The sequence below is a fragment of the Eurytemora carolleeae genome, unplaced genomic scaffold, assembly GCF_000591075.1.
Source record: "Eurytemora carolleeae unplaced genomic scaffold, Eaff_2.0 scaffold195, whole genome shotgun sequence".
Taxonomy (NCBI): Eukaryota; Metazoa; Arthropoda; class Copepoda; order Calanoida; family Temoridae; genus Eurytemora; species Eurytemora carolleeae.
In genome coordinates, this window is record NW_019396094.1 from 185,198 (window position 1) to 204,587 (window position 19,390).

Consider the following 19,390-nt stretch of genomic DNA (forward strand, 5'->3'; position numbering starts at 1 on the left):
AGCTACGCCCCCCTTTACAGGTCTAGGGAGGGGCACTGTCCCCTTTTCCCCCATGTATACGCCCTTGATGCTTATATGTCTCCAATTTCTTCATAATTCCTTAATAAGTTTAAAAATATGCTTTGTTATAAACTGTTACGTCCCATAAACCAATCAAATTAAACCTTAAATTTTGTCTGGCCTTGCTTGCCGGCAGATTTTTTATTTTGACAAGGCAAAACACCTTAAGGTGGCTAGAGCTAGCCAGGCAAAATAATGTTTTGTACTTGGCCGACATTCACCAGGCAAGTAGATGAGAGGGAGTAGTTTTTATTTACCTTGTTTTTACCCTCTTCATATCCAAAATATGGCGTCTCTTTCCGATGTTCCAAACCAAATCCACGTTCTGGATCCTTGGATACATACAATAAGCCGTCTGATCTACCGGTTCAGGGGAGGAAAACTCCAAACCAACGAGGTTTAAGTGTATAGAGTGAAAATGTACGCAAGTTCTTTAGTTTTCCTCAGATATCTCAATAATTTGATGATTTTTGCTATATTTTTTGATTTAGCGCAATATTTAAAGCTCTAAACCTGAATTGCAAGGTAGAGGACAAGAAAAATCCTGGAGTACTCTAAAACCCTTGGAGTAATTCCAAAACCATGAGAGCAGCCACTTTTGCCTTCCCCCTGCTCTGCACACAATAATGCTGAGAGAACATCTGGTTTAATGAACCTAAATCCTCAGAGTTTGATTAGCTAAAAACATAAGATTTGATTATTTATTCTGTTGTCGCATTATTTCCTACATTGCCGAATTGTTTACCGTTGTACAAACACCAAAGGATTGAGTCTTTGCCACAAACTCTGATTTTCTGATCCCTAAATCTTTGCAACCCAATGTTGTACACCTTAAAAAAATTCTGTCAGATCAAATAATCTAATCATCAAAGGTCTACACCATCAGGTTGCAAAAGTACAATCATAATTAAAAAATTTAGTTTGTGGCAAATACTCAATTCCTTACTGCAAATTGTTTCTTATACAAAAAATGCATCAGACTTATTTGCACTGCAAAATTTCAAACAAAGAATAATTCGCCCAAATTTTAATATATATTATTTTATTACAGGACGTGTATGCTAAATATATCTGGAGTAAGGCAAGATTCTGGAAACTATTCTTGTGCAGGAATAAATCTTGCAGGATTAGGAGTTGAGTCAAATTTCCTGTGGCTTGATATACAATGTAAGTATTTTTGGGTTTTAAGGTAAAGATTTTACAGAATGATTGATAATTTGTTGATGAGTTTTCAACTTTTTATTTAAAAACTCATAATAGACATCACACATTTACTGTTGATGATGGAGTCGCGTCGCCTGGAACAAACACAAAGTTGGTTTAAAGGGGAATGTCCACATTTCCATTTTCATATTTAGAGATATCTCTCTGATTTTTGGCATGCAGGACTGAATTGTGATCTAGTTTTTTAATCAAAAACCAAAGTGTGGGGAAAAATGTTTTCCTTAATTTTTCCCGCATTTTTCAGACATTTTTACTTTGTGTTAGGTCCATGTGGGGTATCTACAGTCATCAACATTGGGTTGGGAAACTCAATTCTGGATTCTATAATGCATTTCCCCCTCTCCTTATGCCATTTCCCCCTTATCCCGCATTTTCTACCTCCTAAAGGCCAAAGAAGTCTTATGATTTCATAACTAATTCTCTCTAATTTTTTGCATGCAGACCTAAATTGTGATCTAGTTTTTCAATCCAACAACAAAATGTAGGAAAAATAATTATTCCCCTTATTTTTCGGACATTTTTCAAAAACTTTGTGATAGGTCCATGTGGGGTGTCTAAACTCACTAACTTATTTTTCCCCCAACTTTGGTTACTAGCGGAGGATGAACTCGGATCAGCAGCTTAATCAGAAGCTCAATTCAAAGAATTGAGTAAGAAGAGTAAAATCAAGAATTATGTATATATTTTAATGGTAAACATTTTTACTTATTTGTATCTTTTTACATTGACATATTGATTTATATAATGATAGATCAGTCTAATTAACTGATTAAAGGTATATGTAACAGTAATCATCTTATATCCATGAACTATCTCCGTTATGAGATTAAACTTTGCTATTGAATAGCAATAGATGTGTGTTGATAAACTATAACACACATAATTAACAGCAAAACTCGGCTCTTGCATGCAATTTGAAGCAAGAAGATAAACTAGATAAGGAATCTAGGCTAGCCCATTATTATTTGTACTGCATATTTGATGAATTGTCCCTTTAGACTGCAGAGCCCAAAATTTTAAAGAGAATCGTTGAACGAAACTCCCTAGTTTCCTTTTTGGGGTTTTAACATTTTGTAGATTTGATTTAAGAGATTCGACAAAAATGGAGAATATGGAGAAACTAAATAAAAAAATATTTCATTACAAAAATATGGATGTCCACAAAACTGCCTGGCCCTATTCCTGAAACCCGGGTTTCAAAACTGGTTTTCATAACAATACCCTGTCTTAAATTTTGGGCTCAGTCAAAGACTTTGCTAATTATAAAGACAGGCGTTGGATCCGACTATTGTGTACTCCTGTACAGGCGAATTTTGACGTCATTGGTTATTTGGTTGTTTGAGAGTCTAACGATCGACATTAAAACCTTAGTTATTTAACACAATTGTGAATGTTTTGTGTTAAAAGTTAACTAAGATTAATGATATTAATTTGTTTTTTAAAATTTATTTAATCATTTGTGGGATATGGGGATCGTCTGGTGAATTATAGCTGATTTGTGAAAGTTGCGCATCTCTTTTGTATCAAAAATAGCCAATAATTTTTAGTGAAAACTTTCAGATTTCGTCAAATATTTTTTCTGAGGTTCTATGGAATGGGATTTTAGGCGATGAAGAAGAGAGGAAACCAGAAATTTCCAACATTATAAACGGTAAATAAATTTTGTTTAAATGTCGTCTTCTGTTTAATCTTAGGCAAAGAAATACTATCGCATAAAGTAATGTATTATGTATTAATTTTACTCTTAAATTGATTTATGGGGATTTTATTACAGAAAGATTCGCTAAAAATTCGAATTAAAGAATTCTTTTAAAGTTGATTACAAAAGGTTTGAGGCATGAATTATAGGAGGATTTTAAAAAGGCGGAGTAAAGAAATACATTGGTGAAAATAAAACTGGGGAATATAAAGACGACTTCCAAGCCAACCAAGAATAAGAGAGTCTGCGTTTACAATACCAGCAGATCCAAAAAAAAAGTTTGGATGAAAGCTCTTTAATTGAATCGTGATTTTTGAATTAGAAATAACTTCATTTTAGACGACTGAAAGTCGCCTAATAAGCAATTTAAAATCGTATATTTTTAAGCAGGTAGACAAAAACTCCTGTTCAAATCAGTTTATGAATCAGCTGATGGTTAGCATTCTTGCTCATTACCATTACTCATTTTACATTTAGTTAGTTAACCTGTTCATTTCTAATTGCAACAAATTGTGATCTATGTGAATGTTTGAAAAAAAAAACAGAAGTTGATGCAGAAATCAGCGGGAAATCAAGATTTATAATTTACAGATTTGATCTAAGCATTGTTGGATCCTAAGCATTGGTTATTATAGCATATTTGTTTTAGTAGGATTTCAGGCAGTGTTTAGGATCTATTTAATTATCATGGCGATCCGGATCTGGATCCTGGATCCACACTAGAAAAAAATGGATCCGGATCCCAGTCATTTCTTTAAGACTTAAAGGGAGTGACCGGCTATGTAAGGTAATTGAACTGAGTATTCAGTATTGTCGAAATCTTCTTTAGGATTCATTTGAGACATATTTCACTTTTTAAAGACCTGTAAATCCTGAGTTTGAGCGCAAATTCGACGTTCAAAACTCCTGATTTGGGGGTGGATACGCTTTCAGAATTAGTTTTTTTTAAATTATTAAATAACGACAACGAAAAATAAAGTAAAAATTATACAGTAATCTAATTAGATGGCTAGGAACATATTTCACAAAAGAAATTTGTCAATAAATCAATGATAAAAATAGAAAATCTGCGAACATCTTTGTGAATAACGAGAAACTAGAATAATGAGATAATAGAAACTAATAATTGAACATGATTACTTATTTTCGATGATAAGGTTAATTTTTATTTTCTCAAAATGTTCCTAAACATGACGTCTGTAGTTTATTGTAGAATATTTTTACATTTTATGTCGTCGTTTTTAAATACGAGATCTTTTGATTGAATTAAAACGTTTTTTTTTAAAAGGGATATCGTTAAAAATAAGCGTTTTGTGTGTTAAAAATAAGCGATTTTTTGTTGAAAATAAACGATTTTGTGTCGCTTATTTGGCAGTCACCAACTTCTTCTGCAATATAAGCAATTTTTTGTTGAAACAAAACGATTTAAAAAAAAATAAGCGATTTTTGACGCCTAATCGAGTGCCATCCAACTTTTTCTCCCGATTAGGCAACTTTTTATCACTTAATTATGATTTTTTAATTTAGAGTGTGGTGATGGACCAAACTTCTGTAGAGTAAAAAAGTATCCACATTACTCGAAAATATATTTCGGTCTGGGTTGACCCTCGTCAGTTCAAACGATATAATAACCATCAAAATCGATAAAAAAAAATAAAAAATTGTTAACAAACAAAAAAGATTATGAAAAAAATTGGATTGTCAACTGGACTTAAGGGAAACGAACTCAGATTATGAGATGGAAAAAATATAATTTGCAAATATTCACTTTTAAAAAAAAAATGTTTAAGACAATTATTATTCCTTGAGATTGTTTCTGTTACAAACTGTTTAGATGTATGTGTTTAAAGTGGTGGTGGGGGTCGATCTAATTAACAAACTTTTATGTAAATTGGGGGGGGGGGGGCGGCTTTTTTAAGGAGGGGTATTTAAACCTTTTAAAGAATTGGACATAAACAATACTCTTTTTTAAAAAGATACTGAATTACAGTTTACAATTAAATAAAAACTATTTTTTGCTGTTCATTCCTCTGAGTTCAGTCATAAAATCTCTAATGTATTTAAATTCTCGTAATTCAAGTAAACTTCTCCCGAGGTCCCAAACCTTCTCTCGAACGCTAACTTTTAGATGGTAGAGTTCATGTCCAGGAAGGTTAAAATGTTCTCCTGTAGGTTAGTTTGTATGGAGATTTCTAATGTAACCAAAATGTTCTCTAACTCTTTCATCTAAAGATCTTGTTGTCCGTCCTATATTTTGTAGTTTACACTGCTCACATGTAATACAGTAAACTACTTGTCTGGTCTTACAGTTGAAAGTTCCATTAATCTCAATCTTCTTACTGGTATTAGAGGATTGTATAACTGTTCCAGGCTCTCTGTAGGGACAAGTTGGGCAATTTAATCTACAAGTTTCCTACCAGGTATTAGCCTCTTTGGTCTCATTCTAGGGGGATCTGGAATTCTGGCTCGGATGAGTTTATCACTGAGATTAGGAGCTCTCCTATAGTAACCATAGGTGGATTTTGAACAACCTCCTTCATTCAAGGATCCTGGACCATGGTTCTCCAATGTTTCTGTATAATGGAGGAGATACAAGGCAAAGGGAATTAAATGAGATAGAGATTATAAATCGATCTGGTATCTCCCTTTTCTCCACTTTCTTTAAAGCAACTTTTCTAAGTATAGCTTTAGCTCGGAATAAAGCAGAGTCAACAATTGAAGTACTTTCAATCTTGGATTTATTTCATTTTGAATATTTTGATGTTTTCTCAGATCTGTTGTTATCAGGCAAAATTCTTCAACATAGGACAGAGTAATAATTTTCTCGTCATTCAGATTAAATCCACAATCATTCTTTCTTACTCTGTAGAAATTCAATGATTGGATTGAAAACCATCAGAAATATGATGGGACTGAGCCAGGGGGAGGAAACGTCATGTGTGTGTGTCTGTACCAAAAGAGTGTGTGTCAATTTAAAGTACCGAAGGTGTGTACTGTAGGTTTATACAGTACGTAAGAATCTCGGTATTTGTACAGCCTAGGAGAGTACATTTCTTTATTGTTAATTATTTACCTAGAAATAAGTTTGATATACATGTAATATATTATTTACATATTTAAGTCAACACTGTAAAGCCAAATTTTCATGCAAAGAATATAATTTGATTAAAGTTTACAATAAACTACTCCTTATTAAAGTTTAATTATAATCGACGACATTGTTCTACAATTTCCTTGACTGTAGTCATGTTGTGTGTCTGTACCAGAGGAGTGTTTGTAAATTTTATTGTACTGGTCTGCAAAGCAGTGCGTCTGCCGGACCAGCGCCATTTCCTTTCCCTATATTCCTGTTCCCTGGACTAAGCGGGTCACCTTGGAATACTCATCTTTTAAAGGGAAACCCATCAGTAGAGAAGTTGTCCATAAATACACGAGAAAGTTGATTATTATACAGGGTGTTGATATAAAGCTGAATTTCTACAGGAACCTTTTGAGCTGGTTATGATGAGAGAGTGCGGCACTGAAACGAATGCATCTTCTAAATCGAAAAATGTTACATGGACCGTTTTCTTGTTTGTCTTTGCTTGGCTTATAATCTCTTCAAGGATGACGTTATGCGCAATAGTGCCATTAATGCCTTGCAGGAATGCCTTCTGTACTTTCTCATTGATATAATTATTCCCTGTAAAAAACTTGGTCAGCCTTTTTCGCCAGAAGGAGATGGTAAGTTTTTGCAATCGAAGATGTAAGAGAGATCATCTGTCAGTCCTTTCTTGTGTAGTAATTTGACCACACTGTGTGACCAGGAAGGGGGAGGAGATCCCAGTACATTCACTTTATTATACAGGGTAGTTAACATCAATTACAATACTGAAGAATAGGAAACTTTACTGAAAATTTTGTTTGATGTGTCAATGAATATGAATGTAACTTGTGCGTAGATGTACAAGAATGTAGATCGCTCATGTCGTCTTCATCCTACCCTACCGGATTTTTACAGTTGAAATTGAAAATGGCAATTTAGCTATGGTACTGGATACAGTACATTGGATATAAAGATTTGCTGCAAGTATCTTTGCACTCTGAAAAAATGCATGGGGGTTTGTTTACAAATATTGTAGACAGACGAGTTGTAAGTTGAATTTCAAAGGATTAGAACGAAGATTAGTTGCTGCTTGCTACCGATATGTGAGTGATAATGATGACAATCAGACTCCCCTTACACACAAAGAACACATTAAAGTTGGAAGACCTTTCTAACTATTAAATCTCTTGGGATGATGGCGACGCTTTGGCGAATTCTATATATGTCAACATATGGACTGTTCAGATACAAGCAGAGAAAATCTCGTTATGATTACCATTTTATTAAATTAACACACTTTAACACTCTTTCTCAAGACCAGGAAGGGTGGGCCGGGGGGGGGGGGGTTATTATTAAATTTAATCAGATGTTTCCATACGCCACTTACCATTTTCAATTCGTTTTAAAATCTATTTTTGTTTTGAAATTTGTAGTTGAATTTTTTTTTTTCCATTAATTTTGTTTTATTTCAGGATGTCTCTTCAACTTTTATCGTGCTCAATAGAGAAATCGATTGGCTAGAACAAATTGTTACTTATTCTTTTTACAACTGAGACAAAGTTCCCAACCTGTGAATACTGGGTGTCCCAATAAACATGGGAATTCAGTGACGAATTCGATATCGTGTTTCAAAGAATTCTTTGATTTAGTATAGTGATATCTACAGAGAAAGCTGTAATCTGTAAGAGTTTCGTCTGCTATGTTCACATTTTGTTTGTATATGTTTTGACTGCATACGGTTGTACTTAGTAAAACAAGAAAATTGCAGTATACAAACAGAGTAAACTTGTCCGTCTTCATTATTCATCTTGCGGAGACAGTGTAGACACATCTTTACAGTCTTTTACCCTTTTCATAAAATAAACTTTAGCAGACATAATAATATTATGTCTTTTGAAATTAGGTATTACAATGTATCATTTACTCTCAGACAAATTAGAATCAATGGAAAGGAATTGAGTTTTTGCCACAAACTTAAATTTTCTAATCCCTATATGTTTGGACCCCAATGCCATAAACCTTTGATATTTCAAACTTATATTATTTGATCTAATAGAAATCATAGTTTGAAACGACATTGGATTACAAAGATATAGAGATTAGAAAATCAGAGTTTGTTGCAAAAACTCAACTCCTTTAAACCCCCGAGGGATTCAATGATAAACCCGAGGGTTTACGAATTTTGCGATTTTTTTTGCCTTTGTAGATTTTCAAAGTATCTTTCAATGAAAATATCCCGGCGGGATTAAATGAAAATTGTTGCATACCAAAAAAAACAGCTTTTTATAAAGGAATGCTAATTCATAAAAAAGACGATATCGAATTCGTCACTGAATTCCCATGTTTTTTGGGACACCCTGTATAAGATTTACTTTTTAATAATTATGTATTCCTAATTTTTTTAATGTAATAAAATTTTATAATTTTATAAATTGTATGCTGAGTTGATTGTGAATTAGAGGTCTATATTACAGTGATAACCAGAGAACTCTAGAACAGGAAGATGACTTTTAGATTCCAGACCTTAAATAGTAAATACTTCCTTTAAAATGCATTTGTCTTGTGTTTCATAGTCAGAATGGAAAAAAAAATATATTTTAGTAATCCTTTTATTTACAAACATTGTATGAATTCTAGCTAGCATTGATTTATAATGATTTCAATTATTTATAATTACTTTTCCAGTTCATATATTTATCCTTGAATGGATCCTGTAAACCCGCAGTATATTAAGATGTCATCTTCTTTACAGCAAGAGAAAAGAACAGAGAAGAAAACCTACAAAACTTGGCAAAAAAATGACCAAATTTTTTTTAAAAGGGTCATAAAAAAAGTCGACATTTTATTACTTTTAAAAATGTACCAATTTAATCAAAACCAGAAACACAAATTTCATAACGATTTTAAGTGGCGACTGGGGGGTCTAAATCTATGTATAGCCACCCCCCAGAAAAAGACCTTATGAGAATGGGTATAGGGTTAAAATGCATATTCTTAGACCAATTTTCAAGGCCAGCTCATTGAAAAAAATTAGACCGATATTTTTAATAGTTAGTGGGCGCTAGCGAAGGTTAATAAAAAGGCCAAAAAAGGATTAAAATGTAAACAGACATAAAATTATGACATTTTTTACATCCATGTATCAAGGGCTTTCAAAAATATAATTCTTAGATCTGTAGCTTTAGATTTTTTTTTTCACAGACCGGACTTTTTACCGCCCTTTACCCTACCCTTACCCAATGCATTAAAAAAAATTGACAAAAAATCCTAATAGCGATCTTTATTCTTGTATATCTATGAATTTGTGTCATTGACGTTTTGATTTGTTCTATAACTCTTGACATTGATGTTTATAGTTTATGGTTTGAATATAGCATTCCTTTTGTGTCTTAGATGCTCCGAACAAAGGTTCTGTTGAATTAAATGAAACCTACCTGGTTAAAAATGGAAAAGCAGCTCTACTTTGTCAGGTATAGGTACAAATTTTAAATCTTGACTGATGGATAAACGTATAAACAATGGCACCATTCCAGGGGACGCAGATATACTTATGTTATAATCAACGTTTTCTAGCGTCCAGGGCCAATTTCATTTAAACGACAACTTATAAAGCATGACACGTACTTTGTTTTAATTTTTCATTTCTTTTCTAAATCTAAAACTGAGAAATTATTGTCATTATAGTTGCACGTATGTGTCGATACTTCAAATGTAAACCCGTTTTAAAAGAGTTAGTTGGATAGAAAGATAGTAAATAAACAAAGAATATCGGGTGTCCAGACAATATAGGATAGGAAGAAAAGGTTATCCTTTGTTAATTAAGAAGAAAACATTATGGTGAACGATTTTTTTAAAGGAAAGAACGCATTTTATTCATCAGAAAATACAGTTACAATTTTCTTTCTGATTGTTCATTAGTAAGTTGGTTTCTTCTCATCATCATTCATACAACAAACAGGTTAAATACACTTTAGTCTTGAATTTTGGGACATTCTATTAAATCAAATCTAGACTAAAACACCTAAAACCGGATCCTAGACTTTATATGGACGTCTTGTACTCCAAAATAACTATCTCCAGTCTCTTAAAATAGGGATGTTAACGTTTTCATTTTTTAACGATCGTTTCGTTATGAAAACGACGACGAAAATTCGAAAACGAAACGATCGTTTTTAAAAACGATTGTTTTTAAGTTCGTTTTTAAAAATGGTTGTTTTTAGAACGATCTTTTTATGTTTGATCATCTTTTTAGTCTATTTTTTCAAAATAATGTAAGATCTTCTACTTTGGTATTACATAATACAAATTCGAATCTTGGATACGTTTGGGAACAAAAACCAAATTCTGTTATTCATTATTGAAAACTAAATATTTCATAATAATACATAAAATAATATGAAAAAAGTATAATTATGCTTAATTATTTTAAGATTCTCTTTCTTCATTTTACTTTTCAAGACGTAAAAAAATGATATTTAGTTTTCAGCATACTAAATAACAATTTTCCCGCATTTCTATGTTTATTTCAATTGCAATAGCAACCGAATAGGATCATTAGAATTTGTATATATTCTATAATCATTATATCTTGAAAAAACAATAAGAATATTAATTTTAATTTGTTTGGGTGTCAATTCGGAAAACTTGTCTCAAACTCATTCCTAGTGAGCTAATGTTTAAATTTTTTGTCTAAATATGTAAAAATGTATCTAAGTATATATATATTTGGTTTGTTTATATCCAAAAAATGTCAAAACGACTTTAACAATTACGCCTTGATTTTCTGTGGCAACTCATATGAGAACAAAGGGCCAAAGGAAGGCTTATGGCCAGTAAATTAAAAAAATTACCATTCATAGAAAATCCGCATTCAGCAAACTGTTAAAATTATGATGACGAAGAAAAAATGGCAACTTGATGAGCAACATTAAAAACCAAAATTGTAACTAGAAAAAGGTGGCCGACGCGCCCTAAAAGCTTAGTTTTATTTAAAAGTGGGATGAAGGTTGCAAAAAGCTATAGAGATTAGACAATTTATAATTTCCGTTTTTTTAAAGGTCGATGATCTTGGAAATCCATCGGCTTCAGAGTTTGAGTGGAAAAGGTATTAGTAGAAGTATGATTGAACTAAGATTGAATTAGAGGTAAAAAAATATTTGTTTTTGATTATGAGCATTGAGGAATTGCCCATTACTTTCTCCTCCAAAATACAAAAACAAAGCTGTTTTAAGTTAAGGTCTGGGAAGGGAGAGTGATACTAAAATTGATTTTAAAATCAGATCTTAAATATCAACCTATGAAGCTTGGTAAACTGAATTTGTGTAGGATACTGAATACAATATCCGGATACTGAATACAATATCCAGATACTGAATACAAAAAAGGTATTTACAATGTTTTAGGAATGAGGTGACAATTCCAGGAGTGAAAGTTCCAATTCTTAATCTAAATTCTCTATCATCGGAAATGAGATCCAATTTTTCCTGTTCTGCTATTAATTCTGTGGGAAATAATTTTGGGGAAGAATACTTTCTCGATATTTTGGGTAAGTGAATATTATACCACATTCCTCATCAGAACTCAATATTTTTTCAGTAATTGATTCTTGAAAACTGTGCGCTGCGCACCATTACTTAACATGAAAAAAATCTAGATAGCTTATTCTCAATTTAGATTTTTTTTCACAAATCAAATTTTAAAAATGTGGGGATCTAATTTGCGAAGTTGTATATTAAGCTTTCCTGCCGGAGAATTTTGAAAATTAAAAATAATCAGAGGCGCGAGGGGGGAGGAACAGGGCTGCCATGAGCCCCGCAAAATGACCCCCAAGTCTCCTTATGCACAGAATGACCCCCATGCCCCGTGAACCTGTCTCCTCGCCTCTCACTTTGTCTGCAAGCCTCTGCCAATCTGTCTCCATGCCCCACATTTTGGTCTCCAATAACAAATTTTTGGCTTTAATATTTTGATTTTTTAAGCCATAAAAGCCAAGCAGCGGAGATTAAAATGCAGGCCGCGAAGACATGGAATGGCAGAGGTTTTGAGACGTATGTGAGAGGAATGGAGATGGTTTTGCGGGACTTGGAGGTCTTACTATGTATCAAAGGCTCAAGAGGTATTTTCGCGGGGCTCGTGGCGGTTCTGCACCCCCTCCCTCAATGTGCACGGTAAAATATTCAGATTTTTTTCATGTTAAATTTTGGTGCACCTAGCCATGCGTGGTGCAAGATGAAAACTTGCTATTTTTTGGGTGTGTGGTGTGAGGCGTACGGTTTTCACAAATCAAATTGTAAACTTCTAAATCTAAAACAGCTTAGCAATCAATGTTTTACCTGATGGGAAAACTCAGCATTGCTTGATAATTAAAAAATTAAGAATTATAGATTAATTTCTTCATCCATCGTCGAATAAAGGGGTGAAATTATTTAGCTTGTTCAACTATAACACAAATCTGGAAATATTTTCTAAAGGAATTGAATTGGGAAAATTCAAGTTTGCGGCAAACACTCAATTCCTTTGCTACTTTGATTTTTGAGGCACACAAGTTTTCAGGAATCAGGCCCTAAGAGTCAGAAAAGTTAATAAATCTAAATCTTTTTAGCCCCGCCTGAATTCTTAAGGATGCCTGATTCTGAGACCATAATCATTAAGGACAACCAACAGTTGAATATTACATGCCAGGTATAAAGCGAAAGATTAAAAAAAAAATAAAAATGACATTAGTGTATTGCAGGTTGAATGTTATCCTCTGTGCTCTATAGATTGGTATTGGAATTCTAAAAAGATTGAAGGTTTGAATAATACACACCACTTAGATGCCTAACTGAATCCTCCTCGTTCTTTGAACGAAGTAATTTTTTAAATACATGTATGTACTTCTTAACATGTTTCCTTATCTATTAAGAAAATGACGTAATGCATCTTTTCTTGATGAGACAAGATGCGACAGAAGATCAAAATTTATTTCAAGAATATGAGTTAACTGAAAAGGAAAATTACGGTAGGTAAATTTTGATTCTCTAGTTCTTGCAAACATATTTTCCATCCAGAAAAATGCTCTTCCTTTAATTTCCAAAAAGATATCTTTCTAGTCGGGGAAAGGAGAAAATAAAATATGTTCGGATTTAATCAGCTACAGCATAAAATTAGCAAACTAACTAAAGTGCCCGGCGTTGCCCCTGGAATTTGAAGAACAGTTTGGAAATTTTTCCTCAACAAATTTCAGCCAGTGACCAGCCAAAGCTAACATACATATTTATTAATAATATCTGATGATTAAAACACAGATAATTTTTCCATTTTTACAATTTTTTTGTGTGTTTTATACACTCCCCGGCAGTATGAGTCAGATAGACATATAAATATATTGATATATGAACGAAGAACTTTTTTCAACGTCTTCCCCTTATAAATAACCATTAAAAAACTTTCCTTTACTTTTACATTAAAAAAATCCAAATGCCAAGACTCGGAAATCATTCTGCAAATGCAGTTTGGGGGTCAAATCTTTCCTTAATGCAGTTTGGGGGTCAAATCTGTCCTAAATGCAGTTTGGGGGTCAAATCTGTCCTTAATGCAGTTTGGGGGTCAAATCTGTGCTTAATGCAGTTTGGGGGTCAAATCTGTCCTTAATGCAGTTTGGGGGTCAAATCTGGTTACCAGATTTTCTCTTATTTTCATTCACAGTAGGATGTATTTCAATGAAGTAGTATGCATGTATGTATATAAGATATGTTAAATATATAATTGAAGCATACACCGCTTAAAAGCTCAAAAGCAGAGTCAATAAAGAATAAAAAATATATATTTTTGTTAAAATTTTAAAAAAAATAGCAAAAACGGTAGTAAAAACTAAAGCATGGTTGTGATATTTTTATATTTATATTTATAAAATCTATTTTAGGAAATGACGAAAATAATGATAGTTCTGCCAAAATTATCACAGAAGATATTTTCTATGAAAATTCTGGGAGAGAATTTGACGAATTATTTTTCATTCATACTGAAAATTTTGAAGATGTAGAAGAAAATAAGGAAAGCGTCAAGAAAAATAAAGCAAAATGCAATTATGTTTACACCGAAAAGTTATTTTAAATTTATTTATTTTAACATCTTGTCATTCTTACAGTTTCCGTCAGTTATTTCTACACTATCATTTAAAATGGGAAATTGGACTTATGAAGTTCTAAATGAATTTCAATTTTCAACTTTCTCCTGCCTGGCAAACTCCAATGGCGTGGGTGATGAAATCTCTGCCAATACCACCCTCATCATAGAACGTAAGTTATTTGATTTATTCTAATTAAGGAAATACCGGAAATACCTTTTTTATACCGTAATGAAATCAAATAAACATGTTTGAAAAACAAAAATAAGAAATTTGATAATTCAATCAAGCCAAAGTGACAAAGTTTTAAAGGTCATAATTGTCTTAATTTTAGTGCTACAGGCAGACCTCTAATTGGGGTTAGGACATTTTATTAATAACATAATTATCATAGATTAATTAATAATAACAAATAGAACACTAAATGTCGTCTTTTCAATAACAGTTTTAGAAAATCTGCGAACATCTTTGTGAATAACGAGAAACTAGAATAATGAGATAATAGAAACTAATAATTGAACATGATTACTTATTTTCGATGATAAGGGGGGGGCACGTGTCCACGTGCCCCCAGTTACAGCTCGGCCCTGATTAGTTTAGAGGAAAAATATTGATTATAAATGTAAAGTAAAATTAAGATTACCTAAAAAAATTGTTTATCTTCTCTCTATGAAAGTTTTCTCTGTTTAAAAAATGCACTATTAATTAAGTGCCCTATACATATTTAGTTGATGTCCTTTCTATAAAACGTCCTGAATTTGAAATGACCTGTCTTTGAAATGTCCTGTCTTTGAAATGTCATGTCTTTGAAATGTCATGTCTATGACAATTCCTTTCTCTGAAATGTTCTGCTCAGGAATGTCTTTCTATGAAATGTTCCAACAACCTGTAATTGGTGTCCATCGATTGGAAATGTTTCGTAAATTTTTTAACGAATTACGACCAAATCTACCAACATGAAATTTATTTAGATCCTCCTCTTCAAATTTCACTTAGCACTGAGATCCTAGTTGGTGAGGAAGGAAACATGTTGAAAACTATAAATTGCTCTTCTCAGGCTTATCCTGCATCACAGGTTAGCAGTAACACACATTTTATGTTTAAGTTACTTGTTATTTTAGAGGTTTGATTTTTAACCGTATTTATAGTGTATCCGCTAATTTTAATTTTTTATTTAGCATAAGATTTAAATCATATAAATTCATAGATTACATGGAGAAAGGAGAATACTGTTATATCTGAGCAAGATATTCTAGAATTTTTAAGTCCTGCTACCAGGTATACTTTTAACCTATCCCGTTATTTTAATCCGATCTAACAAAATTGGAGTTTAGAGAAATGTCTGGTGATTATATCTGCGAGGCAACAAATATATATGGATCAATCTCAGAGACAGTCAAGTTAGATGTTCACTTTGTGCCCTCATGTCAGTTACATTTATAATTACAGGGAGTAAACAAATTCAATATATTAAAACTGTAAACTTGTTGTAATTTGGTTACTAACTAAATTCAGAATTTTAAAACAATATAAAATAATATTCATGTCAAAAAGGTTATGTTACGCTTAGTGGTGATAATTCTGAAGATAATACTAAAATCTTAGCGTGTACCGCAGAAGGCAATCCACAGGTAATTTCTGTACTTTGCATCAAAACTATTTCAAAAGTCGGTTTTAATTTTTTTTTTAACTTATAAAATCCATATAAATTGCAACTCAACAAAAAAATGTAAAGAATTCCTGAGAGCAATGTTTACAAAAAAGCAGATTATCCGATTCAGCACTAATATGTGTAATAAATGAAATGCTTTTTTTTGTCCGGATTTCAGACGGCCCTATAAGCTTTATTCCGTTTTTTGCAATTTTTAGGATTTTGTATTTTGGTGGCAAAGAAAAAACATTACATTTGAAGGACAAGTAGAGGAAGGAGCCAGTCTTATCAGGTATTAAAGACAATTGGCGTTGCTAAAACTTGCTAAACGCTATTCCTAATTACTTTTATTCAACATAAATTTTGATGCAGTTTTCAAAAAAAAAATTAGACAGAATGTTGCTTTTGATATTTTTATATTAATCACAGCCTAAGATTTTTGTCAACAGTAAATTTACGTTGTAAAGTTGCAATTGCAATAAAAATGCATACGATTGTAGATTGAAGAATGTAAACGATCTATCCCTTTATTCCTGTTTTGTTAATAACACAGTTGGGCAAAGTGAACCATGTCATCTTACAAATTTAGGTCAGTAATGCCTTTTAGATTATATGCTACAGCGATCACCAGAAAACTGTAGAATAGAAAGACGACATTAAGCAATACTGAAGTGCATTTTATGTTGTGAAAAAGTAAATAGCGTTGCTACTTAGTTATTAATTAACTTATTAAGTGAATTGGGTCTGTTTACACTGTACAATTGCTGTGTGTCGTGCTCATTGGACTATTTAAAGTCCTAAAGTTCAAAAGTCGACTTCCTATTCCAGAGTTTTCTGGTTATCACTGTATTTTATTGTATACTTTGTATAAAATCCAATTTTGTCGGTTAAGATAATTCATGCAATTGTCTTTAATATGTTGTTTGTACTTTGTGAAGTATGGTTACTTTAAAGGGAGTGTTCACGAAAAATGAAAGGGGGTATAGGTTTACGGCGAAAAATAGGCGCTTTTGATCGCTACTAATGTTACTTCTATCTGTTGCGTCTATCAGGAGAAAATTGTTAAAAAGACTCGCACCAAAGAACTCAGCGTCCATACAAATTTAGAAAGATGCAACATTCAACTCGGAACGTAAACAAATCAATTTAATTCCAAACAAATAATTCAGATATTACAAACAATAATCATCGATTATTTTTCAACGCATTCGTAAATAGTTGATATTTCATAATATTTTGTATTTTTCATGATCTTAAAACATTTATTCCTGTTTCAAGGATTTTTGGTAATGAAGACGACATTTTCATATTTTCCAGGAATGTTCGAAAATCCAGCGCCAGCGAAAATTATTTAAAAAAAAAACATAATCAAATTTTCAAAAATCAATATTTTTCACCGTAAACCTATACCCCTTTTTATTTTTCGTGAACACTCCCTTTAAGTTATTAATTTCATTCAGAATATATTGGAGAGAGGAGTAACATTTTGGTGATTGTTATTTCAACTGTGCTAATTCTCTGTATTATGCTGTTCATTCTGTGCTTCTTTTGTTGCAAAAACCGCAAAGGTGAATTTTTAAAAAAATCTATCTGCTCCCCCCCCCCCCCCAATGCGGGCGTTTCCCGACCCTTAAAAATACTCCGGACGGAGCTTTGAAGCTACACATGACAATAGGAGTTTGAATAGACTAGATGTCCGAGACTCTTGACGTCTATAATATGAAAATTTTAAGTTCAGAAATTTTACTTTATCATAAAATTTATTTAAATAAATATAAAAATTTTAAGTTCAGATATTTTACTTTAACATAATATATATAAATAATGAATAAATATAAAAATTTAAAGTTTAGAAATTTTACTTTATTTAAAATTCATTTATATTAAGAAGACTCAGAGACTTTTAAATCAAAATTGATCATATGAAATTACTTTTAATTGGTCATAGCTAATGTAACTTTTTAAAGTGTAATTATTCAAATGTAACTTAGTAATTTTTCTATCAACCTTTCCGTACTTCCCGTCCTAGAAGTAGTGTGCACTGTACATATTCACTTAAATTATAAAATTAAATATTATCATTTGAAAATTCCTGTGTTGATACAAGGAGGTGAAGCAACCAGCAACCTCCCAGGAATAAGCTCCAATAAGATTGTCTTATCGACAATGGAATATACGGATATTAATTATAGAGGAATTTAAACAAAACACCGTTTGCAATTTTAGATAAAGGGTGTACATATAAAAGGTTCCCACTTATATTTTGAATTAAAGAGCTCTCAATTTTGGCAATAAAATGTTGTGAATTCATATTTACCTAATATTGGTTATAATGTATTAGTGTATTTGTGTCCATCCACTTCTTCTCTTTAGTGATTTTCTCTTCAGAGTTGGCAGGACAGGAATTATACTGTTATCTTTATCTAGTTTTCTTTTTTTTTATGACATCAGCTATTTTAGTTGCTTGATTTTGAGGTTTCAATCACTAAGGAAAGGTACAGCTGATCCATACATTTGAAAATACTAAGCAGAGCTTATTTCCTTATTTTCGTTATATATGAACATTAAAATCTTTTTAGTTTTGTATTTATGATGACGATTTTTGCCATACTTCCTTTAAATATCTTTATCACTTAATTTAACACCTGAACATGAGAGGAAATCTTTCTTGATTTGTTAGAATATTTCCTTGGATTGAGCCAGAAATATCTGAAATAAGCTTCCTCCCACTCTCTTCCACGAATGCTAAAACAAAGAGCGCCATGACTTCATACTTGGCGAATATATCCTTATTAAAGATTATTATGATTATGATTTTACAACCTGGCAATCTGTATTCAACTTGAAAAACGTTTTTGATACTTTTAGCATGCTGACAAATGGAAACTTCTGAATGAAGTCACCTCTTGGACTTTTAAACCACTTTTTAATACATGATTCATTTTTGGTAAATGCAAACTTTTTCCTTATATATATGTTTATGATTTAGAAAATTTTCGGCTTGGTATTCGTAGATTTAAATAAATAAGATAAGAAATGGTAGGTTTGAACCTTTTATAATGTACAATGTACATCCTTTATGAATCGCACACAATGCGATATTTTTGTTAAGATTCCGAACACATTGTGAGATGAGATAAGATTATCGTTAAAATCGATGAAATTCCAAAAAATCACTTTTCTCACTATTATCATCATATCATTCTTTAGACATAACATGCATGTTATATGTGTTTAAAAAACATCTAAAGAGCAAAAATGCAGGTCGGAAGGATTCACACTATAATCTTCCGACCCGCACTTTTAAAAATTAAAAAGTACCTAATGTCACCAAAATAATGTAAATGAAAATAATATAAAATTACAATTAATGAATCATTTGACTATAAAACTATTCATAGCTTTAACTGTTGCAAATCAATTTTGTTGCGTTTGCGTGTCCGAAAAAAAGGTAAGTTATAACTCTTGTTTATTAATTGATCTTATTAGAAGACTTTTGAGATAAACTGCAATACAAGAAGAAGACTTGGTATGTTCCTAGAGAACGATTTTTGGACACCCCCC

The 19,390-nt window shown here is 32.1% G+C and overlaps 1 protein-coding gene across 3 annotated transcripts in view; it reads left to right on the plus strand.

The window, feature by feature from the left end:
• Positions 1-19,390, plus strand: part of LOC111694724 (hemicentin-1) — a 39,968-nt gene that overhangs the window by 17,122 nt on the left and 3,456 nt on the right. Inside the window, exons 15-31 of one of the 3 annotated variants that reach the window (XM_023463716.1) lie at positions 1,112-1,227; positions 9,462-9,538; positions 11,126-11,172; positions 11,471-11,613; positions 12,670-12,749; positions 12,802-12,859; positions 12,973-13,068; positions 13,972-14,102; positions 14,197-14,347; positions 15,147-15,250; positions 15,383-15,453; positions 15,510-15,601; positions 15,730-15,806; positions 16,045-16,118; positions 16,327-16,415; positions 17,287-17,394; positions 19,228-19,277. In XM_023463716.1, the coding sequence (XP_023319484.1) occupies positions 1,112-1,227; positions 9,462-9,538; positions 11,126-11,172; positions 11,471-11,613; positions 12,670-12,749; positions 12,802-12,859; positions 12,973-13,068; positions 13,972-14,102; positions 14,197-14,347; positions 15,147-15,250; positions 15,383-15,453; positions 15,510-15,601; positions 15,730-15,806; positions 16,045-16,118; positions 16,327-16,415; positions 17,287-17,394; positions 19,228-19,277 (1,564 nt within the window). Of the gene's footprint in view, positions 1-1,111; positions 1,228-9,461; positions 9,539-11,125; positions 11,173-11,470; positions 11,614-12,669; positions 12,750-12,801; positions 12,860-12,972; positions 13,069-13,971; positions 14,103-14,196; positions 14,348-15,146; positions 15,251-15,382; positions 15,454-15,509; positions 15,602-15,729; positions 15,807-16,044; positions 16,119-16,326; positions 16,416-17,286; positions 17,395-17,933; positions 19,183-19,227; positions 19,278-19,390 lie in introns of those variants that run through there. The other 2 variants (XM_023463717.1, XM_023463715.1) reach the window with 2 other exon arrangements.